General features: G+C 43.3%; 1 protein-coding gene across 6 annotated transcripts in view; it reads right to left on the minus strand.

The window, feature by feature from the left end:
- Window positions 1-26,527, minus strand: part of agrn (agrin) — a 250,779-nt gene that overhangs the window by 152,073 nt on the left and 72,179 nt on the right. For 4 of the 6 annotated variants that reach the window (XM_034144791.1, XM_034144790.1, XM_034144789.1 and 1 more), the window contains one exon: window positions 2,880-2,918. In XM_034144791.1, coding sequence (XP_034000682.1) covers window positions 2,880-2,918 — 39 coding nt within the window. Of the gene's footprint in view, window positions 1-2,879; window positions 2,919-7,058; window positions 9,102-26,527 lie in introns of those variants that run through there. The other 2 variants (XM_034144793.1, XM_034144792.1) reach the window with 1 other exon arrangement.

Consider the following 26,527-nt stretch of genomic DNA (forward strand, 5'->3'; position numbering starts at 1 on the left):
ACTTTGCCTTTTGTTTTCCTTGGCATATTAAAGCAGCAAAGGCTGCTGATGTAAAGCCTACAGAACTATTGGAATTGTAATTAAGGGCTAGCAGCAGCTTTTAAATGGTTGACTAGTGCGGAAACAAACTGTGCCCCTCAGACAGCAAAAAGTTTAATACATGGGAAATGAGTGGCTCAATCGATAAGCAGGGCGTTGTTTCCTTTGAAGGGGAAATTCAATGGAAGACAGAAATGGGCTGCTTCACAGCCTGCACACTGTGTCTAATGTTCCCAGTGGAAAGCAGATTTTATGGCAATATTTGCTTCAAAAACAGTCAAATAGAGACCTCTATGTGAGGTATAATCGTTTGTCAAGTCGATTTCATCTGCCATTAAAACAGAAACAAATAGCTGCTGTTAACGGTGTAAAGGAGAAACAATAGGCACACTCCTCAGGTGAGGCCAAGTTGACAAATGCTCAAATGAAGGCACACTTATTTGTTGAACCCAAACGCCAGTCATTTCACATCGAACAGTGAATAACCTACTGTATTGTTCAGACTATGCCAGACAATCACATTCATCCTAAACCACCTCTAATTTGATACATTTTTTTAAAATGCCATCTTGTTGCAAACCGCTTTTCCAAACAGGTTGGCCTATGTGGAGAGTGATTGAGCAATTACTGGGAAAGATTGAGAAAGCCCCCACTGTGGACTTTTGTCCCTGACATCAGCTGGCCAGCTGGGATCATTAGAACCGTTTTTCCGCCTGTTTTCTCTGTCCAAACCTCTGGCTTTGTACCGTGCACACAGGCAGGATGATACAACTCCGTCAGAACTAGTAGGAGTCCATTCCTGGCTGTCTGTCAGTGCAGTAAAAAGAAAAATACGACACCAAAGTCTATCAAACACTGTCACACTGCGCTGCCTCTGATAAATATTCATGATAGCAGCTTGAAAAACAGCTGTTTTCCTCCAATTAAAGCTTGCAGAGATCCAGTGTTTTGGAAATGAAGTGTTCCTTTTTATAATTAAAAGCCGAGCCAGAAAACTACTAAAAACAGCGTAGCAGCCATTGCAAAGATTGATATGTGTGTGACAGGATGAGAACATGTGGCTAACAAGGTGAGGTGATGGTGCTGCTCCGGGCCTACAAACCCACAGGAGCCTCAGGTGATGAGGAATACCCAGGAAAGGGGGGATGGGGGGGTTTATCGCATTAGACCCTATCAGACAGATGTGAATGCTGCTGTGGTAACATGTATTGAACATCAGCCCAACTAGCCGTGCAGAGCAGATCAAATCAATCCAATCCACATTTTAAAAACAGAGGGTTTGCCAAAGTGCTTCACAATGAACATAACATTATAATAAAATATAATATTACACAAATAGATAAAAGGCACACATAAGAATAAATACAAGGCACATAAAGGCTATGGACAGACAATAAACGCATACAAATAGGTAGAGCTCAGACTGACTCGTAAGCGAGGGGAAAGAGGTGGGTCTTTAGGCGGGACTTAAAAGCTTCAAGAGTGGGCGACAATTTGACATGGGGGGGGGGGCAGGTCGTTCCAGAGCCTGGGGGCTACCGCTGAGAAGGCTCGGTCTCCCCTGGTCTTTTTCCTTGTTTTAGGGACTACCAGCCGCAGTTGATCAGCCGACCTCAAAGCCCTTGAGGGGGTGTACACCTGTAGGAGGTCGGAGATGTACTGAGGGGCCAGCCCATTAAGCGATTTAAAAACAAACAATAGAATCTTAAAATGAACTCTAAAATGGACAGGAAGCCAGTGGAGGGAAGCCAGAATAGGTGTGAAGTGCTCATGCTTGCGTGCTCCTGTAAGCAGACGAGCCGCAGCGCTTTGTACAAGCTGCAGGCGTGCCAGCGTGGTCTGGTTTAGGCCGGCATAAAGTGCATTACAGTAATCTAGACGAGTAGAAACAAAGGCATGAATTACACGCTCAAAGTCTAAAAAGGATAAAACCGGTTTGATTTTGGAGCCTCAAGTGATACAAACTGGACTTAACCACAGAGTTTATCTGTTTATCTCATTTTAAAGCACTGTCGATTTTGACGCCCAGATTAGTGACCATGGGTTTTGCATACGGTTGCAGGGAACCCAGGTCAATGGAAGGGACATCAGCATTTGGCCCAAACACAATGACCTCCGTTTTGCTCTCATTTATATTTAAAAAGTTTAGCGCCATGCAGGCCTTTACGTCATTAAGACAGTCAACCAGGGGCATCAGAGAGCTGGTGTTTTTTTTTAGGGGCAGATATATTTGGGAGTCGTCCACATAAAGGTGGTAGGAGACGCCATGTTTTCTAAAAATCAGTCCAAGGGGGAGAAGGTATAAAAAAAAAAAAAATGGGCCCCAAAATAGAACCTTGGGGAACTCCGCAGGATAGGGGGGGGCAGAAGAAGATAAGAATGGAGTGGTCAATCGCATCAAAGGCAGCTGTGAGGTCTAAGAGCATAAGAATAGCAGAGTCACCAGAGTCTGTAGTGACCAGGAGGTCATTGAATACTCTTAGAAGGGCAGACTCAGTACTGTGAAGCGCTTTAAAACCGGACTGAAAAATATCAAAAATATTGTGTGCATGTATAAAATGCTGCAGCTGTAAGAGTACGGTTTTCTCCAATATTTCGACTCGAAATCAAGTCATCAAAAGATCCTTCTCACATCAAAGCCCTTAGCAGACCTGGCCACGTGCCCGCCATACCAACTGTGTGGAAACAAAAAAGCGCAGTGGCCAAATCTGACACGGGGCACAGACGGCGGCCCACTTCAAAGGCAGGGATCGGTCAGTCTGAGTTCATTATACACAGGTGCAACCCCAAAACACAAGCGGTCAATGGAGGCAAGCGAAGATAAACCACAGAGGACTTACCATCAGGAGGCTGGGCTGGTGTGAAGTGAGGAGGTTTGTCTGAAAGAGATAAAAAGAGAGAAATGGGTTTTTAGTTTGGGGGGAATTCGCAGACTTCCCCGGGGGCAGGGCAAGTAATTGAGTTGCACCAACAAATAGGCTAGATTTGGCCTTTTCTATCTAACACATTGTAATGCAGGGACTGGGCCAAGCAGGAACCCAGCTGAGCTAATCGACAGGAGTACATTTCAGAGATAGCATTATCATTGTTTTTTCATTATTGTTTGGTCTTGTCACCCAAACCACACAGCATGAGTTTTGATATTCTAAGATCACATGAGAATTGGAAACACAGGGACAAGGTTGTGTCTTTGTTTTGGGTTGAAAAGTGTAAGATAAGATTAGAAATTCCACAGCAGTGAGGACATGCAGTACATCAGTGAGAATATACTCTAGTCCCTGTAGCAAGCATATGCAGAATAAATCAGGCTTTCTCCCCCCCTTAATATATCAAATCACATCATGCTTCTCTCCTGGTCAACACCCAGCAGACGATGACATAAGGCTTGTCGGCCGGTGGGAACCATAAAACAAGACCTGTAGTGTCAGATGACTGAGTATCTAGTAACACTCAGGGGAGAGATCCCATGAAACCTGAGTTCTTTGCAGTTTGGCCCCAAAACGCTGGAATATGAGAAGGTGCATGAAAGACTTTTAGTTTGTTTTTAATGTTTTGTTTGTGATGGAAATAGAGGATATTGTTAGAGCTGCAACTTTAATTTATTTTCAATTATTCATTCATTGTCAATCCATCTTGTATTTTCCCCCAAATTATTTTTTAACAATACCATTGTTTGTTTAGGCTTCAATTCGCCAACATTTGTGAAAAAGCAATTTCCGAGAGTCCACGGGATGTTTTCAAATTGCCCTTATTGAAAAACATTTTTCATTTAACATATAAATAAAGAGAGAAGGGAAAAAATAAAATCCTTTAATTTAAAAAGCTGGAACCAGAAAAACAACTTTTAATAACTGGTTGTGGTACATTCATTTTTTTGTTAATTGGCCAATTGAACAACTAATCCCATCTGCCTTTTGTTTAGATTAGCAAATATGCAAAGTGAAAACAGATACTAGTGATGCAAATTCAAAGTGTTTATCATAATACAAGATAAGATGGTTTTTTCGGAAAGCGATTAGATATTTGCTCCCAATCCCTGTTAAGCTATGCTACTAACAATGCTAGATGTTCACATTGTATGAACAATTTAGGATCACTGATCATTGGAATGATACATCGATCCAGATTCATTGGAGTAACAATACCAACAGATAACATTTAAATATATATGATATGGCACTTTAAAGTATACAAAGTCATTACCAAAGAAAGAAGACTCTTACATTATATAATGGCATTAAAACAGCCATCATAAAGCACAATCCATCGAAATGATGTCATCATTTATAAAAGGAGCTTCTCTAAATGGAAAAGCTCTTACAGACACAATATGTTCCTCGAAAGCCGTCATGATACACCGGTCACAGTGTACAGGGCACTGGAGTACCGAGAACAACCAAACCAAACCTCCATCCCCACTCTCGCAGACAACTCGTCTGTCTGACTCACTAAGAAGAACACCAAAAGGTTGTCAGAGTAGAAAGCACTGAATGCACACGCACACACACACACACACTTGTGTGTAGCCTCCAAGCCATCCTCCAATGTCTCTTCACTGTGAGGGATAATGAGGAAGATAAAACACATCACATCAATTACCCCGCTAACACATTTTTCCGGGGCTCCATCAACCACTGCGACGAAGACTTTCTCAGGACGTCTGCGATACCCATCGGCGTCCCAAGACACAGCTGAGTTTTAAATTTAGGCTCACTTAAAATTGCTTGTCAACAGCCGGGGCTTCGGGGGGAGAAAGGGAGAGGAAGTGTGTGTGAGATAGAAAAAATGAGGCGAGGGGAGCGGAGAGGCGAGGCTGGTGCTAGAGGTGAATAATGAAGTGTCGGCTGAAGCTGTTTCCCAGTCAGTCATGACGGTAACTGATTTCCATCTGGGGGGGATTTCATGAAAACATATAAAACGAGAGAAACAGAAATTGGCATGAGGGAAATCAAGAAGTTCTGCTGAGACTGAGTGTAAAGCAGCACACACAAAAACACATCTACACAAGGCTGCGCTCGCTGTCTCGCATTCGTAAGCATTCTTAAACACACGCGAGCCAACACACACAGAGGTATTGTCGCTCAAGGGGAACCAGAAATAGGCTGACAGAGAAGTCGGCGTACAGAGTGCCGGGCGATGCTAAACGATTTTGTCACATTTCCATAATGAAAGGACAAGATAAGGTCTTTCCATAAACATATCAGCCTTTCCCATCTCCCTTTGCACCTTGCAGAGCCTGTGTGAGTTCCCGTGCCTGTGTGCATGTCAGAACATGGCCATCATTCACCTTATATCTTCAGCAAATCAATAGGTGTCTGACTGTGACATTTAGCCATGTGCAGGAAGACGGGTGTGTGTATGTATCAGTGAATGCGTGTCATCTTCCCTATTGGTGTGGTTGATGGGAAATCATACAGAATGATAAACAGGGTGTAGGTCTGTGTGTGGGCTCTGTTGGCAGGCGGGAGTGTATTGGTGAGAGGGGGGTTACTGTGTGTGGACATGATTCACCCCATATGGTGACAATGGAAAGAGCGAATCTGGGGTTGCCTCTAACACCCCTCCTTCCGCACACTCATACACACACACACACACCACTACGAGCACTATCACCACCCTATCCAGCTGTCTGTGTTGCAACATGGTGAGGGTTCTTGGCAGCATAATAGAGCCCCTTTCACTTCATCAGTTTCTCTAGCGCACGTTTATTTTCCGCTCAGTTATCTGAGAGGTTAAGATTGGGCCTCCTTTAACTGGATTCATATTAAATCTAATAGAATCTGTCTCGCTGAAATTGACAATACGGCAAGGTTACAAATGATTCATTCTCCTCTCCTCACACATTACGAGGAGAAGGAGTGGATGACAACGATTATTGAAAGACAGAAATCCACCAAACGATGGTAGATCAATACAGTGGCATCCTCCAGGTTGAGGACTTTGCCTTGTACAAACAGTAGCTAAAAAGACAGCAGCCAGATAACAGATTAACAGAATGTGTTGACATTGAACAGAAACCTCGGACAAAGAGTATTAATGAGCCTCCCCACAGAAAGTGCTGCCCCAATTGTGCGGCTTTGGAATGACAGTGCCTATTTTACAATTTGACTCCCTTATTATCATGTGCAAGTGATTATGTGGCACTAGTCTTGCATAAATAATAGCCCACTTTGGAAAGTTGAGGATGTTCACCTTTAACACAGTCAAAACTGGCAAGGCACTCAGAAATAGACTTGTGTAAGTCTGTTAGACAGTGAGAAGAAGTAAAGAAAGTGTTAAAATAAGCAGGCAAATGCTAGAGGGAAACAGCTGCAGGTGTGCTGTTGGTGAATAATAAAAGTGTCATATACTTCGGTAAATGATTTAAGTCATGTTGTGAAGGCAAACAATCAGCACCTAAAGGCGTGAACCTGTCTTTGGTAGGGCTCCATTTGAAATAAATAGAAGAGTATTACAAAGTACCAGTGCAATGAAAGCAAGCATTTGGATTAACAGAAGTCAACTAAAGCAATTACCCCTCTCGTCAGAAAACTCTTTGACCCAAGAAACAACTGTGATGGTCACCATCCATTTTGAACCACTACTTAAGCCCCCAAGTTTGCTCTTTATGAGCCACTTTGCTGTCCATATACAGTAAAGCAAGGCCAAAAGAAAGGCATTTAGTCGCCATTTAATACTTCATCCCACACTTCAAAGTAAATGTCAAATCTTTCGAGATGATAAAAAGAAGACATTTTGCAAGCCTGCAGACACAATCGTGGAAAGGGGTTTGTGACTTTACATATACTAATGCAAATAATGTAAGTGCAGCTAAAACTGTCATGTGAGGGGTCAAGTGAGCTCTATGGTAAGTAGTATGAAGCAAAAACAGTATGGAATGAACAACGCATTATACTTCCAGATCAATTCTGTTTAAAAAAAGCAGCACCAGTACTTAGGGGTTTATGTCAAGCATTCTATTGCCAAGGATTGACCCAGAGTGTAGTGAAAGTATGTGTGTTTCTGTTGAACCAACGTACAGTTGTTGAGGAACAGGAGCACCGCGAAGCCCAGTGTGGAAGTGGCCAGCAGGATCAGACAGATGTTGCATGGGATCATGAAGTAGCGCACCACCAGCGATACTTTGTGTTGGTACCTGCGCTCCTGCTCCTGTGGCGGCGGCGAAGGATAGTGGCACCCACTCATGCTCCACTCCATTGACCCCCTCCCCTCCAGGGTGGAGGAGAGGACGGGCCGAGGAGGGCGACGAGGGGCGCCCAAAGATCCGTTGGAAAAAATGATGGCGGTGGGGTGAGGGCAGATGATGAAGATGAAGATAAGATAAAAGGCAAAAAAAGACGAGTAATGGTGGGTGTTTCAGCTGTGGTTCCAGCTGTGCACCGTGGCGAGGACCCGGTGACCGTTTCTGTCAGAGAATTGTAGCAAAAAGCTTTCAGCGGTTTCCAAGCAACACATTTTTAGAGATAATAACATCCATTTGGGTAAAGCGGACGGACACAGATCAGATGTTGGACTCCTACAGCCCCCCACCTGTCCACCCGACCTCCATTCTGGTGGTATCCGCGAGTGAAAAAAACCAACTAATAGGCTTTAAATCTGTGACTATGTGTCTGTGCTGTAAAGTGGTTTATACTTTCATTGCAAACATGTGTGTGGGTTTAAGTGGGTGGTGATAATGTGTTTGTAAATGTGCGTCAGTGGGCTTTTGGCGTGTATCAGTGAGATGCAACTATGCCAGAAATTGGAGCGTTAAGGATGTGGGTGTTCTGAATTGTCAAATATCCACACGGAAAACTTCCAAGCGAGCCGATAGTAAATCCACAAATGGAATCCTCCCCTTCCCTTCGAGTGACCCTGGCTGGTAATTAGATGGACGTGAAAGGGCTCTGGGGTTGCACACCCCCTCCTCTCCTTGTCAAAAGCCTTTACACACCAAGACAAGGTCTGGTGCTCTCCAACAACGTGTGTCACAAGTATTTCCCTTAAAGGTGACAGCCGAATATCTGTTTTAGCCTTCCTGTGGCAGTTGCAGAAAGGGGCAAGGATTTGTCCAGCTCCAACACAACTGCTTCTTTGTATCCACTGGACAGACTTCTTTGGTTTATGGTCTGGTCTGCCTGTCACAGGGAAGAGATGTACGGCCGCGGCACGTAAGATCCGTCCAAACCTGACACCGCCACTGGAGCAACTTGTATCTGCTGTGGCGTGATCAGCAGGACGGCTGGAAAGCAGCTGGCTGCCGCTCGCTAAACCATATGCTCCTGGGGTTCACAGAGATGGATTGTTTTCCCTGCCTTTCTCTCCTGCGTGCCCCTGCCACTCCTCGGTTCAATAACCTTTATTCCCGGAGAGTCTCATGTAGTGGAGAAGCAGCTGCCCCCCACCCCGCTGGTGTGCAGGGGCTGAAAGCAGGTCAGAAGAAGTGGCAAACAGGGGGAAAAAGTTGGAGAAGAGAATAATGGTAATTCTCTGTCAATGCCCGAGCCGTCTTCTCCCCCGAGCAGATACGGATGAGCAGCAAAACACAGGGACGCTCTAAATGAATGAACTCATGGAGAGAAAAAGGAGAATAAACCCTGTGTGTGATCAGAAATCACTCAAGAAGCTTGAGGCGGAGATTTGTTGGGCTTTCTTCCCTCGTGTCAGCACCCTGACAGAGAATCCCAGCCAGATAATGAGGAAAAGGGTCTCATTGCGCCCTTATCCTCATAAGACTGGTTGATTTAGAGTCTTCTCTTCCTTTCAGGAAATAACTTGTCCAGTCTTTTCTTTCGTGCTCTGGTTCGTCTCCTGTGTTTGATATGCTTCCTCAAGCATCCAGTCCCCTTTTCTCACTGTGTTGTCTTGGTCCAGAGGCGCTCCCAGTGTCCTGGCCGCAAGGATTTATGCACCCTGCTTCTCCTCTGTGGGTATCCAACATTCACTGGCAGCCAAAACAACAAATTAGGCTCCGGGTATTCATAGCGTGCTTAATCCCCAGGCAGCAGGTAGTGGTCCCAGTGTCAGCGCACTCAGTCAGCCAGCTGAAGCAGAGCAGAGTGAGTCAATGAGTGAAGTCAGCAGACAGACGCAGCAATACAGAGAGAGAGAGAGAGAGAGAGAGAGAGAGAGAGAGAGAGAGAGAGAGAGAGAGAGAGGGGTGAGGCAAACCGGGAGTGAGGAGAAAAAGCAGCTCCTGCCACTTTGGTCCACCTTTTCTTTCTTTTTTCCTCTCTATTGGAGAAAACAGAAGCGGCGTGTTGCTGGTTTCCCTAACGCTCTCCTCCTGAGCGCTCCTCTCTCAGCCCTCAGCCCTCAGCCAGCGGAACGGATGAGCGCATAATGAGAGCGAGTGAGACAGTGCCGGAGAGAGAGAGAGAGAGAACGATGGGGGGAGTGGTTGAGGGGCCGTCTTTAACAAAGGCAGAGGGGAGGAGGGGTTGGAGTTTTGTGAAAAATACAAGCCAGAATAAAGGCTTTGGGGAATAGTGCTGGAGTCCTGTCAGAGTGGGGGGTGCGGGGGTTTTAGGGCAGCAACAGTGCTACAGCAAAACAAAAGAGGGCTACGGTCTTGGGAGATGTCAACCAACTCCTCCATTTGTTTAAAGCCTAATCAAAAGAAAGTCTCTTCCACAAGAGCTGGAGAATTTCTACAAAGCTTTTAATGAGGCAAACAGAGAAAATAGGCGTGCGGAGGGAGGGAGCGAGCAGAACTTAAATACATTAAAGTCAATCACTTATTGAGTCTCCGCAAACAGCCGAACCTACTTGTTTTTGACCAATAAATGCCACCAGAAATAAGCCTGGGAAAGCCTTCCAACTTAACAAGCGTACACATCATTAATTGACAATCCACATTTGGACCTTTTATTTTTCAACTCACTTCCATGACAAGTAGGTTTCCTTCCCCCCTCCTATATGGCAGCAACATAAATATTCAGCAGATCTGGCACATGATCTAAGGCGCGGACATTTGCATCCATTATATCACATGTAATATTTTACCCCTTAAAAAGCAGTGCATTGTTGCTCTACTAATGTGGTAATGAGGTCAGAACAGAGGGGTGGTTACACTGCTTTAGCAAGATCCTGCATCAATATCTACTTTGAACACATTTAACAGCAGCAGGCGCCAGATGCAAGGCGGAATCTATCATCAATTATTTATGGGTTTTTTTTCACTCTTTCTATCTGCGTCTCCATCTCCATCTCCATCTCCATCTCGGCTGCACCCACCCACCCCCAACACTCTTAAGCTTTACACAAGGGTGCGCACACACACGCGCACACACACCGACGCTGATGCACACAATGTCTGAGTCCACGGAGGAATTGCATGAATGCACACACAATTGGCTTTTTCTGTCTAATAGAAGCGCATAAACACAGCAAAATGGCTCCATCTGTCTTGTCTCCATTTGTGTTGAGCCTACAAGCTCACACAACTTGGAAACACTCTTTCACACACACACACACACACACACACACACATACAGGTTGGTGATTTTGCTTCACCCTTAAGTCATTTATGTCTTCAGACAGGGTCTTCATTCACACAGGCCTAAGCGGAGACTCTAATACGAGGGGAGCCAGATTTTAAGACTGCCTGCTGAGGGTCAAGAGTTCGTTCCCCCTGACCATCAGCAACAGAGGTGCCTCCCCCCTTCCATACGTTACCCCAGACAGTCCACATCATCTCTCAAGTTGCATAACAAAACCTGATTGATGGACTGACTGAAAAGAAAATAAGGAAGCAGCTGGTGTCTCATTTGCTGCCTTGCTTTTGTCTCCCTTTTCACTGTTATCCTTTAACTCTGTCTTTCATTTCAATGATTGTTCCGACAAGTGGGAAGTTTGGGTGCAGCAAGGGGTTCAAACAATTACAGAAGTAATAACACTACAGCATGAATGACTGTTTTCTCCCAGCAGAGGGTGCTAGGGAGGCAGTCGTGTGCTCTGCGATCCAAATAAGATCTTCCGCAGACATCAAAGCTCAGCTGCTTTGATCCATTTTTAATGCCACAAGTAGTGCACAGGGTTAACATCTCTCTCTGAAGGCTTTGAAATGTCCATTAAGGAGCCAAAGGAGCTGCTCTCTTCTTTAATGGTCTGGCAGGAGTCAAAACTTGACATGAGTGTGTGTGCGCTATTCTTTATGCAGAGAGGGTAAGATATTTGTCTAGTTCTATAACTAATTGACAATGATGCTTCAATCAATGTTAGTGTGTGTGAGAGTGTGTGTTTGCATGTGCAGCCATGCGCACATCCCGGTCTTCTGCGTGGCTGACATTGATCTGATTGATCCAAGAGAGAAAGAAATGAGTTACCTTTGCTGAATGACAATGTATCCTCCAGAATGGACAAAAATAACATGTTGTAAACGGACCACTCAGATTTACTTTCTTTAAAATACAAATCAGCCATCAAGGAAAGACTGAGAATGTTTCCCTCTTTCTGCATCATATTTACGACTCTCCTTCTAAATTCTCTCTCCTTCTGCTGCTTCTAATCAGCAGTCTGTTCACTCTTTTAATTAACCAAATAGATTTTTTCCATGATCTCCATTAGCCAATCACGTTGCTGCTGTTAAACGTTAAATCTCATCTCCTCTCAACTGCCGTCAGCTGTTGTTTTAAGTGATATGGTAGCATCCTCTTTGACCCCTTGACCCCAAGTCATCATATCCAGTGCCCAGGTTGAGCTCGTCACAAGTCCACTTTTCATCACATCCACATCCCTGGGGAGGAGGGGGGGGATGTCCTATTCCACTGACAGCTTCCCCACCCACTTAAAATATATGATATCATGATGGGGTCATCCTTTTATGTCAATACATTTCTGTTTACTTACAAGTAACTCTCTGCTGATTGAAATGTACATTCCGGCTGCACTGCCACAGTGTCAGATCACGTATATGTTTGCACTCTGTGCAATAATAAATGGTATTCAGTGCAGGAGTGTTTTATAAATAAAAGCTAAAAGCTTTTTTAGCAGTGTGGGTTCAGTATTCCATCAGAAAGAGCAGGATATGTGATTGTGTGTGCATTTCTGAATGTAAGTAACAATCCTCTGAACATTAATATTACAGAGATTTAAAGAGTTGTAAAGGATTTTTTTTAATTGTACAGGCAATAAAGGATCATTATTCGTTTCCTCAAAGCAACCAATGTAGTGGTTTCTCCAACTGGAAGCGAGCAAATAACTAAATCTAAAATTTGCGTTGACAACATTTGAACTTTGGTAATGAGAGAAAAGGTGACTAAGCAACCAGGGGAAGGCTTTTCTCAGAAACTGCTTAGTCATTCTACCTGTGTTCGTGACGCTACAGGCTTTCTGCTGTGGCCCTTGTCTGGCTTCAAGTATAATAGTTTTTTTCAAGCTCACTGACAGAACTATCTTGCGTCAGGAAATAAGCTCCAGTGCTGTAGCTGAATATTTCATCAAATGATCTGTTTGGAAATATCTGTGTGTAAAGATCAATCGCTAAATCCGACAACAGCAGCTTTGTACATTAGAGTATGGGGAAAAATCCCTTGTGATGAATACACTAACACCCCATTAGAGTGCGATTCTGTCCATTTTTCAAAGCAGGAGCTTTCAAAAGCGAAGCTGTAGCCTTCACTAATGGCTTTAGAGATCATCCTTTCCTGCTGTCCATTTAAATGAGTGTTTTAATGATTATGATGAACAAAAAGCGTAGCACAGAAGGGAAGTCTGTTAAATGTAAAACTGATTTGGTAACGTCTGTCTACTGACCCTCTCAACGATTTGTGTGTGCTTCATTTCCAGGATAATTCATTGTTTAATTTGTATATTTGTGTATTGATAACTAGAACAATTCTACAACAAGCGTCATTTCAGCCAATTGTATAACATATGTCGAGTGAGACTTATGACTTTATCTAATACTAACTGTGTATTCAAGGCTATTCCACTTTCAGGGACATCGGAAGGCCATGTTGAATTCTGCATGTGCATCGAGGCGTGCAGCTGTGCTGGTGGAGGGAAGCCCAGACTCCTCACCCAGTGGGCTACAGCATTGGGATGCTAGCAGGTGGGCCAATTGTCTCGCTACGGTATTAACTCCAATCATCATAAGTCAGACTTCACTGAATCATCCAACAGATTCTCAGACTGAGCAGCACTCATCTAGCAACGATGAGACCGGAGGCCTCTCGCAGCTGTGCCCCGCTTACGCCATTCACCTCCGTTGAACTGGGTCTCAAGAAAGTAAGAGTGGGAGGTACAAGGACAAATGATGATGAGGGACCAAACCAAGATGCTTCTCTGGCTATTGTTTTCTTGACAACCGAGCATCAATACGTCAACAAACGGATGAAAAAGTATTTGATTTGGGAAGTCCAATAATGTGTAAACTAATATTACATATTAAACTCAAGGCAGAATATCGACTGAGGGAAATTTAAGAGAAAGGTAAGCATTACATGTCATAGTAAGAGGAGATGTACAAGGCTCGTAGAAAGCTTCACAGTCAAAATGAAATACTTCTTGTCAAAGGGTGGTTGTGGTTTAGGGGAGAAATGGTGGTCCACAAATCAGAGGGTCAATGGTTCAACCCCTACACTTTGCAGTACACATGTTAACGTTTCCTTATGCTAAATGCTGAACCCCTATTGCTCACACAGGCATGGCCAAAAATGTAAAGGAGATTTGTAAGTCGGATAAAAGCGGCAGTAAAGAAAGGAAAAAGAAATGTAATATTCCAAGTCTGGACCATTTTGATGATGGAGGTGAAGAGCACTGTAACTTAGCTTTCAGACTAAAACCAAGATATGCATCACAACGAATGCCGGATAAAAAGTAGACAAATAACAAAGTACTTTTCTAGGAATATATAGTTTTGCAACTAGCACATAACATTTCCAAAAGTGCTGAGTTCAGTTGATTTGTGGTCACTATGAAGGCCACAGCATATGATTTAAATCATTTTCAGACCCATTAAAACCATCCAAAGAGCCTTTGTTTTCTGTATGGAGGCATGTGCATTTGTTATGTTTCTCCACTCATTTAATCAAGCTTTTCCTTGGCCATCACCTTGTACGTGCAGATCGTAAAGGTACATCGATGATATGTGGCTATCATCGACCCTTGTTATGACATTCAGTGCCAGCAGTGGAACATTGCGAACATTACTCAATGATTCCTGCCATCACTTTTCAGTAGCACTGAATATTCTTCAGAATAAAGTCACAATTATTTTTTATAACAACACTATTTGTGATTCATTGGATGATGAAACCATTGCGCAGCGTTGATGCAAGTATGAATGAGATAGTTCCCACACTAGGTGGGCTCAACACTCTGACTCACAATGTGACACATTGGCCAGTATCTAGTTTCAACTATGACGCTAAAAGCTGTGGAATTCAGCCCACATTTGAACGTGAATGTTCAAATACTCATGGGTCAAAACATTTGGGTCATCTCGACATCTGCCATGGAGGTACCGAATATTCACTTTGTTCAGACTGCTGGCCAGTCCTCCAGCTGATGCTGTTTAGTTATCCACACTGGAGTCTCCAGTCAATATGATCCACTCAACACTTCACATTAACCTCTTCCCACTCCATCCCACGCTGCCATGACCTGCGTTTTCAGCGATCTCTGAGCCAGCCCTTAGCCCGGGGCTTTGCCCAGGGCCGGTCCACTGCTGGACATTTAGATATTCCTCGCCTCAGGGCTCATCTGAAGCCAGAGGACGGCAATCCTAGCCTGAGGGTTAATGGTCTTGGCCCTGCTGCCCACTGACCCTCCTCCTTCCTTTTCAACTGTTCTTCTAAATGAAGAACACATTCAGGAAGGAATAACTCATTATTGTCCAGGTCTGATTGGGTAGCCAGCAACTCCTACGATTCAACACCCACATAATAAGGATTACAGGATGTAATATTCTCCCTGCGCTGCAGCTTTGCCCGGTTTATTCTAGTCATCAGCCCAAAGGTTTTCCCTTTATAGTCATGTAGGTAGTTATTCTAATGCATTGGCAAATAGAGGTAAATAATGACAAATAATGAAAGGAAAAGATGGAAAACAGTGACAGAAAAGAGGAGAGAGCAACTGGCCAGAACATGCAGAGCTCAGGAGATTGACACTTCTCCATGTGGCTGACATATGGAGCCAATTGTGGTCTGGGAGCAGGGATTCAGAGGAGGAGCGGCTGGCTCTTAAAGCCTTTACACGGCAAAGGCAAGGCTGATGGAGCTGAAGGATGATACAGATGTCAGTCTCTGGCCAAGACAGCCATCTGTCATGGGGAACTGGCCAAGTCACAGCGGCCTTGTCATGCAGAGAAAGCGTGGGGAAACTTGCGATGACCAGTCATTATGAGCTTGGAGCTGTCCTTTGAACATGGCAGATTCCCAACAGCAGCTTACCTTGAGTTGGTGTAGCCAAAGGACATAAAGACGCACAAGTCAAGCTAGGTAGATACGATCATCAAAAGGATTGTCTGAATAGTGTCAAATATGAGAAGTTGGCATTACTTGATCAGATTTAAAAGCGTGTTAACTTCATCTTTATCTGAATCTAAATTTAAATCAGTTTTATACATTTATAAAAAACCTCAAAGAAAGGAATTCCATTTCTTGTCTTACTTTGCATTGTATCTCTATATATAAAATCATGTGAGTCATGAAGCCTCAGGATAAGTGCACATTTCAGTTTAAAGATGAACTATGTGTCTTCTTTATAACTTGATATGCCTTGAGGTGTGTTCGGTTGGTACACACCTCAAGGCGTTTAAATTACTTTTTTTGTCATCTCTGGTATTGTGTTGGCAATGATCAACGTTCAAGAGATACTCAGCCCGAGGCAGATGGTGAAGGAAGATAGGGCGCAGGAGATCTGTGTGGGAGCCCTTATTATCACCATTCAGTAGGTTAACAATAATGTAAAAAAAAAGTCAGAGATGCAGAAAAGTGTAATTTCAAAAGCGCAAAATGCTTAGGCCATGGGGATATGCTGCTGCCTACAGATGAGTAAAGATGCCAAGAAAGAAAGTCTTCTTTTTTTGTTAACATTCCTTGTGAATAAAAGGTTTCAGTTGTTTAATGAGCATCATGTCTGAAGCAGAACATTGCTGGTTAACTTGAACTAGACAGACTACTTTAGATTCCAGCTCCATCAAAGGCCTTATGTGCTAGCGTACATCAAATCCCCTGTGTTCTATATCAATAATCCTGCCTTTTCTGAACATATAATTACCATTACCGCCTATAGTTTGTCTGTAGCGCGGCGGATCAACATAACTGTACACAAGCAGATTTACCTGATGGGCTTGCTGACATCAAAGCTGACAGTGACAAGCCATTATACACTGCGACCCTTTTATTTGCATTTTCAGTAATGAACTGGCTTCCTTTGCTTTCTTTTCTCTCTGCCCATCACTGGCGGCTGGCTGCACATCGAGCTCAGATAGAGGGCAGATAGGGAATATTAATTAGCGAGCAATACCCTCTTGTTGAGACGCAGCCCATAAATGAAACGACTATACATTATTTATATGCCTAATCAGACAGCATGTGCTCAAGTTATTCTCTCAAACAAGACAGTTTCTGTGCTATTCCTTTTTTTCCCCCCTCGAAGTAAATAATTCTAGTTCTTTTGGTGAGACTGCAGTCAGACAATGCTGTGAGCTGGAAGTAAAAGAATAATGAAAATATGGAGCCACAGTGACGAAATAGCTCTTTACTGGTTGCAATCAGTCAGGTTAATGAATGACCCGCTGAGCACCAGATATTAAAATGCATCCCACATTCAGAGGGTTGGATTCTGTCCACAGATTTTAATGTGTTCTGAAGACTAAATTAAACAAACAAATATGTTGTTAGTCCATTACTCCAGTATCAGAAGAGCAACATTTCTCCAAGCCTTGTAACACCAATACAAATCACTGTTTCATGATGTGGAAACCCAATTTGTGTGTTTAGTAAAGACCATGGTTTGGGTTCAAATAAAAGTTTGTTGGTGTTAGGGGACGTTTGTTGTCATGGCAACACGGTTAAGTTTATGTTTTACGATTGTACGCCATGCTTTAAAGGAAACATTTTAAATACATGCTAGAAAATAGATCAAACAGCAGACTCTAATATTTAAGTATAACATTTTGCCGACCTATTAAATAACCTCCTCCAAAGGCCGATTTTGCTCTTTAACAAAACTTCCTTCCTCCTTTGCTCCCGTCATAATTACTACTCTGTCCCTTGACTGTATAAATGTCATTTCAGAAAATGTTCTAAAGTAATTGATGGGAGGACTATGTCTTGATTAAACCCTGAAGTTGCAACAATTTTGGAATGTTAAATTGTGTATTGTGTTTGTGTTTTTTACTGAATAATAGTCAATGAATCCACCTGAACCACTTTTAAACAGTGTCTAGGTCAATGATACGTCTCCATGACATTGAAATGAACGAATCATTCGTCTCAATTTAGAAACTCAGTCCCTATTACCAAAAACTGTCAAAGAATACGCATCACCGAAGATGAAGTGAACCTGAACCTTTAGCTGTAGTCCTAATTCCAACATCAAAGCAAGTCAAGATCTGGACACAAGCTGTACACCAGCTGGTAAGACCATCGTCTTAGTTGTTGTCAACATTGAGCTGGAGCAGGAAATGTAAACCGGACTGTGCTCTTGGCTTGCCCTGCCGTGTCCTGATCTCACATGTTAGCAGGGTCAGTGCTGCCATAGGTGGATTGCACTTAGAAGGAGACCGAAGCCAGGAAAGAGGGCAATTAATGGCTGTAGAGAGCAGTGAGTAGCCGTTTGAGAGCCGTGGTGAGAATCCTGAGCCAGCTGACAGACAATACACCATCCTGTAACTCTGAGAACAGCTGTCTGTCAGCCACAAGGATTGAACACACACACACACACACACACTTATACAAGATAAGTACAATGACTTGGCATTCACTCACAAGACAAAAATAAATATAGAGACTGAAATATGAATTTTCCCTCTTCAAATGCCACAAGGTTCTGCAGGGTTAAAATAAATGGTCCACTAAAATGTGCAGATAAAAGGATACGAGGGTAGAAAGCGAATGGTTCAATGGATGTTTTAGAATGCCATTTTGAAAAGTAGTCCTAAAAAGCCCCAGCAGGCAGCTGCACATAGACACAACAGCCAGTTTAAAAGGACTTGCTGATGTTTCATGACCTCCCTTTAAACTGTTCAAAGCTAATAAGTCATTTACCTCACTCGCCAAGACAAAGTTTAGCAAAAACCTTCTTGCAAATGTGTCCTTGAGCATGAATCTAATACCGCATGCAACTCCCGAGTGCTGTCCAGTGGCTAAGCCTGACCTCTGGCCTCCATCTTTAAGGAGACAACAGAAAGGAGAATTTCTCCACAGGGATCAATAAGGTATCATTCTTTTTGATGCTGGGTCACAGCAGAAAACCTCAATCTTCCCTAGAGATTGGCCTCTCTTAAAGCGTCTGAGTAGTGTCGACAAAGGTGGCGGTACAGTGATTCCTCAAAGAGCAAAGCAGATTTGAAAAACATGAATTGAAGTTGTTTCTTGTTATGGTTTAGGCTCTGGGTTGTACATTTGGACAGAGGAACATAGGTTTCCTTTAGCATTAGAGAAGTCATCAAAGATATATTTGAATTCCTTGACACATTTTTACGATGGTTAATACAGGATTATCACATCAAGAAGGTTCATGGTTTGAAATCTTGTCGAGTTCATACCTAATGTTCACCTGTGTTCATTTAGATGCCTGTCGGTATACAATACGTTGGCCCCATGCACCTTGTCTTTTTGCTCAAAGCATACTGGGATAGTTGAAGTTTGCCCTTGGCTCTGAAAAATCAGGGTGGATGGATGGATGGACCTTGTAGTAGAACGTCATTCCAGACATACCAAGTGATCAAATCCAGTCATAAAGGACAGGGGGTATATTATCAAAAGCAATCTAGAGTGAATCAGTAGTGGACACTCAGTACATAAGAGACTTGTGTGTGTATGTGTGTATGTATTTCTATATGTCCTTCTCTCATGGCCGTCACTCTTCATCTTCATCAGCCAGGACTCAATCACAATGGGAGAGTAGTGTGTCAACTCGTCTGTCATCTAGAAGTGGCAGGGGTGGAGTCGTGTGGGAGGCAGGGGGGGAGGTTGGGAGTGGACCTGGGTTTGCGAGCAAACGCATGAAAATGATGAGCTTGGCGTGTCGCAGAGGCAATGAGCAACCTCATCCATTATTCAGCCGGGTAACAAACTGATAAACGTGGTAAATGAAGAGGAACAGCGGCAGTGAAAATCATGCAGACGGACCAAAAGAGACATTTAGAAGCCGGCGGCACCGGCAGCATCCTGAGGCGCATATTAATCTGCGGGGTACACAACAAGGTCTGGACACAGGGTCAAAGCGAAGCGGCTATCATCCTTGAGAAGAGTAATGTGGAACAACTTCGCAGCTACGGAAAATGTCCCCCCGTCCCGCCCTCAAAAATTGTGCTCGATTAAACCAGGTGTTACAGGGGGGATTGGCATCTCTGCAAAATCAACACATGAATAGCGGCCAGTTCTCACATCATCAATCACACACCTACCATGTGCCCCCAGCACCTATACCCGAATGCTCACCACCACCACCACGTTAGACAAACAAACTACCAATCCCCTTGCAGCTTAAGTTAATGTAAAATCAGTCTACTTGCACAAATACAAGATAGAAAGCAAAATTACATCAGAGTCTCACATGTCATGCCAAATTCATGCAACACGATCTGCACGAGACAGTGGGGGGATGAATTATTGCCCTGTTGCTACGGTAACCCCTCGTATGCAGAAAACACCATGCTGTGGTTTGAAAAATGGTGATTTGTGATATTTCATTTCGGAAACCATTCTAGTCTTGAGGAGGAAGAGAGGGTGGCAGGGAGGGAGCGATGAAAGAGAGGAAAAAGATTGACAGGGAAAGAGGAAGCCAAAGAAAGACTAAGATACAGTGAGAAAGAAAAAAGCGTGAGGAAAAAGGAGGGAGAACGAGGCAAGGCTTCACTCGCAGCAATTTGCAGCAGTGCTTTAGACAATTTGGGTCACTTCTGACACTGTATTTCTATAAGGCGAGCAGAAACACCTCATCTGCCATTCATTTCATTTCCATTCCGACACCTGCAAGGCCATTTGCATTCTGTCAGTTTTACCTCTCCCTTTCATTTCTCCGCATGCCACTACATTTCCTGAATGATAACACACTGGCAATTTCTACACTGACATGGAACGGGCCGGAGCACAACACCGCCTGCATCCAAAGAAGGAGAAATGGTGAACCTTTTTCCCCCCCCATCTAGTTTTTCTTTCTCCCAAGTCCCAGTCCCCCTCTTAGGTTTCCACCATTGTTCCCCCCACCTTCCTCCCACCTCTTGATCAAATCCAGATCTTTGCCTCCTGACCCTTATGAGCCCTTGCAGGGCCCGGTGTCTCCCCTGGGACCCGCGGCCAGATCGTGTGTCTCGCCTTTCTCGACAGCAACAAATGAACCAGGCGCTCAATAGCTCGCCTGATTGGCTGCCATGAGCTCTATGCCATCATTCCTAATAGTAGAGCACTGCAGCGCCTTCTTTTACAGGCATCCCTGGCCAGTAATACCAGAGCAAGCTGAGCCGATCCAGCCAAGTTTCATCAAGTGTAATTTAAGAATTTTTCAAATCAAGTTATCGCGAAATGTAGGGCCAATTTTGCTACAACGGTTGAATGTGAAAATGAAAATAAAATGGCAGTCTAAGTGAGAGTAGCTAGGCTGATCCCTGGTGAGAAACATAACACAGCAGGAAGAAAAGGGTGAAGAACCCAAAAAGGAGCATTTGAGGTGTACGGCTATGCTGTGAATTAAATGTTCACAATGTGTCCATATTCATGAGACTTTTAAGTAGCTTTATGCAATTATTACCTACTGGTAGCCTGAAAATGTCAGCGAGATGAAACTGAATGGATTTTGGGGATTACAAACTTGTACGCAGCACTTCATGTTTACCGATCAGGCCGGAGTGTGAAGCTTTGTACCAAAGGGTACCTAGGGGGATAAGAGAGAAAAAAATAAGGATCTAACACCGGCAAGTCCTGCTTTCTTAAGACCGAGCACTTGCTGTTTGCCAGAAAGAATTTCACTCCAGTGGTAATCCTTGAATTTCTTTTTCTGTCTTTTTATCTTTCCCTGTTTGTAGTGCCAACAGTGATGTCCTTTTCCTTTCTGTTTTCATGACGTTCTATTTCTGTTCGCCCTCGGTTACTATTACTGCTCATGGTAATGACATACTACTTCTATTCCTACCACACAAACCAAAAGCATCAATCAAACTCCAGTGAATGGATTTCTTCCCATGAAAGATTCCCCACACAAAAAAGTGTTTAAAATAGTAAATGAAAACGCCTTTGGGTAAGATAATTAGTCAGACACTAGTTTCTATTCATAAGTTGTGTTAATGTTCATTTGAATAGGCTGCAAGAATTATGATTATGTTGCCTAGAAAAGGCATCTCTAAAATGATTGTTTCCTCTGTCTAACCAGAGATCTATAAAACAGAATATAACATGAGCAAACTTAGGAGGTGCTGGTAGATGGATTCTGTTAACCTTTCATAGATCTACTCCTACTCCTTGTATTTTCAAAATGTCACACTATTCCTGTAAAAAGAAAAGAAAAAAGAAAGTATGTTGCATAACTTCTGTAATAATGAATAATGATTGACAGTAGAAGATTTTCTAACTCAAGGTCTACTTACTTTCTTTGAGTAAGTAGACCTCTCCCAGTTTACATTAGCTGATGGTCTAATCTCCAGTATTCAGAATGTGAGATATGGTTGAAGCTCTTTTTTCAGACTAACTTAAATGAAAGAATATAGAAGAGAATGTACTTTCATTTATATAAATTATTTAGCAAGATGTTTGGTAAAACAGCTACTCAAGCAGCTTATATAGTCAGCACTACAGTTTCTCTTTCCCTTAACACAGGTTTCCAAACATGAAAACACATTTGGTCAAATAGACCATCTAGCACCCCTACTTTCTGAATGCGGCTTATTAGACAGGTGTATATTTTGTACAGATCCTCGCCTTGAACAGCTTTAAGATGTTTTCAACACGTGCACACACACATTCTTGGTGTGTGAGCTGTGGGGCTTCAGACTCCTGTGATGAAGAATCTAGGGCAAACCCCTTAAGTGTAGAGATGGGGAGAGGGAGAGAGATCATCAGAGCCATTATTGCGTGATAAATGATTTTGTAGCTGGTGAGTTGCCCTGAGGGGGAGACGGGGGGAGAGTGTATACGTGTGTGTGTGTGTGTGTGTGGCGTATTTCGATCAAGATCCCAGGGCAGCCTTCTCCTGCTAATGCAATCTGCTTCATTACAAGGAGAAAGGAACGACACACACCTGAACTCTAACTGTATGAAATCACCTTTTCCCTCTGTGTTTCGAATACACACAGGTCGAGCTCAACTATGCACAGACACACAATCAAACTTCTCAACACACACACACACACAGGCAATCACATCTCAGGGGAGTAGGAGCTAGAGCCAGTGTCGAGCTCAGAGGAGGACGCAAATTAGTGTAGAGTTGAAAGAGCAGAGTGGAAGATGGAGAGAGAAGGGGGAGATTGGGAAGGTTTGAAGCAGGACAGGTTGGTGGAATAGCACCAGGGGGAGAAGAAGAGTGTGTTTTGAAGGTGGGGAGGAGAGGTGTGATAGACAGACAGAGAGAAATACTAAAATGATTCAGATGCAGTAAGAAAAATAAGAGGGATTACATGTTAAGATCTTAAAAAGGGGTGAATGGACAGAGAGAAGGAGAGGAAAACACTCTGGAGCTGGAATGACGACGGGGAGTTGAAAGGGTGAGCAGAAGGGAGAGACAGTGAGAGGGTAATGACTGGTGGGAGAGGTGTGAGCAGCTACTGGCAAGATAGAAGAAGAACCAGATAGGAAAAAAAGAAGAGAAATTGAGCAGCGTAACCCCCAAGACCTTGCTGTCTGCAGAGGAGTGCGCTGGGTGGAGGTGGATGGGTGCATAGTGTGTCTACATCATGCACGGCGCGCAGGCATGTCTGGTGTCAGGCTGTGGTTGAGGTTTGGAGGAAGGGTTTTCAGCAGCGATAGCCCCCAGGGGAGCTCTTCTTGCTGGAGTGAGACAGCCTGCCTGCCGTGCTCCAACCTCTGGATGAGGGCCCAGGAAGTGAGGCGCAGCTGGATGAGCTTTGGCTCCGAGTCTGAGTACCACATCGCAAGCCAATATACATCGAGGTGATAGCTAACATACAAGTGTGAAAAGACTGAAAGCAAGTCATTCCTTTCTTCAGAGTCTTCTTTTTGTGCTTTACAGGCGCTCACTTCAAATGGCATTCTTTAGTATTTTTCTGACAAATTGTAGGCAAACTATTGATGGATCAACTGGTAAAAAAAAAAGCATGCTTTGGCTGCAACCCTACATGTTTCTTATAACTAATTTAATTTATGTCTAAGACTTAATAATTGTTGATAACTGACACTAATCCAAGTCCATTGCATATGTCCAGTTATCGAACTAAACACATCAAATCAAAATCAAATCAAGGTTTATTTATAGAGCACATTTAAAAGCGATTTTTGGTCGGGCCAAAGTGCTGTACATGTAATAACTACAATCACATAAAAACACATTTCTATAATCACAATAAAAGACAATAAATTACAACAGATATTTAAAAAGAAAACACTAATCCAAGTCCATTGGATATGTCCAGTTATCGAACTAAACATATGGTGTTGTTCTGACCTTTTCTTCCAGTTATGCTTCCCTTTTTCTTCCACAACTGTGTGAGTATTAACAATGATCCGTCGCTTAGGAACCCAGAAAGCACGAGGAACCATGGCCACAAATTGCTTATCTACAGGAGTGCTAGCTCAGGTGAATGTGCCTGTAGACACACTGATCCAGATTATACTGAAAGTAAAAGCACTTCAGACTGGCATTGTTTTGGTAGAAGTTGTAGTAATTCAAAGAAAGTGATACTGTATATATGTATACAATACTGAGTTATGTAACTCAAATATAACACAGCCTCAAGAGCCCGATGTCTGACCTTGGCTCAAAGCAGGATTTTGCTTCTAAGCCCAAAAAGCTGAAGATGCAAGACATAACTTAGAGTAAGCTTGATCATCCCTTCAGCAGAGTTTATCTTTGCTCAGTCCCATATCCCCAGGTCAATAATGTTGACTCATCGACCACCCTTTCCTCTGTTGTCGATAAAGCACACTGGAGCCTTTTAGCTTCTGCTTTGGCTCCGTATATAGACGAAACAAAGCAAATGACCCTCAAGGACTGATCCGATGCTGATGATAAAGCGCCATTCTCAGGGCTGACCAATGTTTATTTTCTTGTGGAGGTTTTCAGTCTAAAGCTCAGAGAACACTTGTTGACATTTACCCAGGAGGATAAGATTTGAAGGGGGGGATTAACAAGGCTACGATTTGTAGGTGGACGGAACAAGACGACTGCCGGGGTAAAGAAAGACATATGATTTGAACGCTCCTGCCCTTTAAAATGGTTCTTATTCCTTGGTGATTCAAGCTTTGCTCGATCCTTACATCGCTCTCCACCTTATCGATCTGGTAATCAGACGCCTAATAGACAGGTGGCACTCAACGCAGAGGGGGAAATGTTTGAGGTGAAAGAGCCAAAGAAACGGTTCAGAAAATGAAAAATAAGTTCTTCTTTGAACAAGTAGGGCAAAAGACGACCTAGGAGTGACACAGACCTCTCTGGGGGGAGGTAAGGAGCAAGGGGAAAGAGTATTGTCTCCCAGAGACTGAGGGCTACACAAAATAATTCACCTGTAAATCCATTTCCATCACGTCAATTACAGTCCATCGATGGACCGAGAAAGAAAGAACGAGAGAGAGACAGACCAAGAGAGACTCTCATTTCCCCTTGTAATCCTTGTTATATGTTTCTTCCCTCTCTCACTGCCCAAACCATTTCCACAGCAGAGTGCATTGGCCACACAAAGACATCTGCAGTCGATCATGATAAACAGTCTGCATCTCTCCCATTTGTTTCCCTGAAAACCACAAAGGCACATGAGCAGCTGCATCTTCATGGAACGCTTTCACCATCAAATCATGACGCAAGCAATTCAAACTTGTGAAGGCAGACATTGGTGGAGACATCTTTAGAGTGCAACAGGTGATTTATTAATGTCAATGCCTTTAAAAGATTTCCATTTAAAAAGAAATTCATCAATATCAGACAAAATTGCAAAATGAGGCTGTTTAGGTGAAGATAATCTTATCTTTATGCGAATACTGGATTTTCAAGGATAAAGCCTTGAATAGAGCATGTAGGCCTTCATTTACATTAAGAAGAGAATTCTCCTCAGAAACCAAAATGAATGAGCCTCAACAAATATGAAAGATATGTAGCTGTTGGCAAAGAGGAGAAAGCCAATACCAGAAGTGGACAATGCTATTTTCTTTCCTCCAAAATCAAAGATATCCTCCTTCTGTAAGAGAAGTGATAATATAATAAGAGCATCGGGTTTGCTACTTGTTTAGAACCTAAAGAGCTTTTTTTATTTTAACGAGAGCAGAGCCCACCACCCCCTTATTCTCCATCCAAACCACCAATTTCTCTAGTTTCCCCTGCTGAGTCCTCATTATCAACCAAAGAAAACAGAGCTAGTGTGTATGTGTGTAGAGAGGAAGTGCTAGATGGGAGCAGAGGATATGAAGCAAAGGAAGGAGAGGTGATGGGTGTGAGTGAAAGGGGGATGGCTGTCAGCCTTTGTAGGTCAGCTTAAATGTTTAATGCTTTATGCTGATGAGCTGACGCGCTATCTGCCTCTCTGGATCTCAGAAAGATGCACTCCGAGATTCGTTGATCCCAACTGCTGCTCAAATAAACACGTCCCCACACATTTGCAGACTCAAGCCACCCGTTTCTGAGCCCCTGCTTATATTCTACCCGACCTTTCGGCACGCCAATTAAGCAGGTATGTGACAAGATGGCCAAAAGTGCCAATTAGGCCAATCTACCTCTGCTTGTTCCCCTATACCCTCCTCCCCATCGTTTTCCCAGTAGCTTGCTCCCACCGTCCTCTCCCCATTGGCCCTTAATGGATTTCCATACCACTATCTCTCTTCCAACACACCCATTTACCCCAGATCTTTCAGCATAGTGAGTCCAAATAATGTAACTTTAATAGGCCCACTTTTACATTCAGTCCAAAAGCAGGGGTAAACGATTCTGCTTTGAGCACATATCATTGTTTAGCCTGAAGTACATGTCATAATTGAAAAAGTCTGATAACGATGTGGCCTTGTTACATGCACTATATTAAAAGACTGGGAGATGGATTAGTGTTGCACGACAGGGAGGAAAAAAACTCAATTCAGTGTGCAAGGTTTAGCAAAGAAGCCCCATAATGGCCTGTTTATCTTATCAATTAGGGAACCATAATCTTCTTGAAATGAAAAATGTGGCTTGCCTCGGGGCACAA

This window comes from Trematomus bernacchii, unplaced genomic scaffold, assembly GCF_902827165.1.
Source record: "Trematomus bernacchii unplaced genomic scaffold, fTreBer1.1, whole genome shotgun sequence".
In the NCBI taxonomy this organism is placed as follows: domain Eukaryota; kingdom Metazoa; phylum Chordata; class Actinopteri; order Perciformes; family Nototheniidae; genus Trematomus; species Trematomus bernacchii.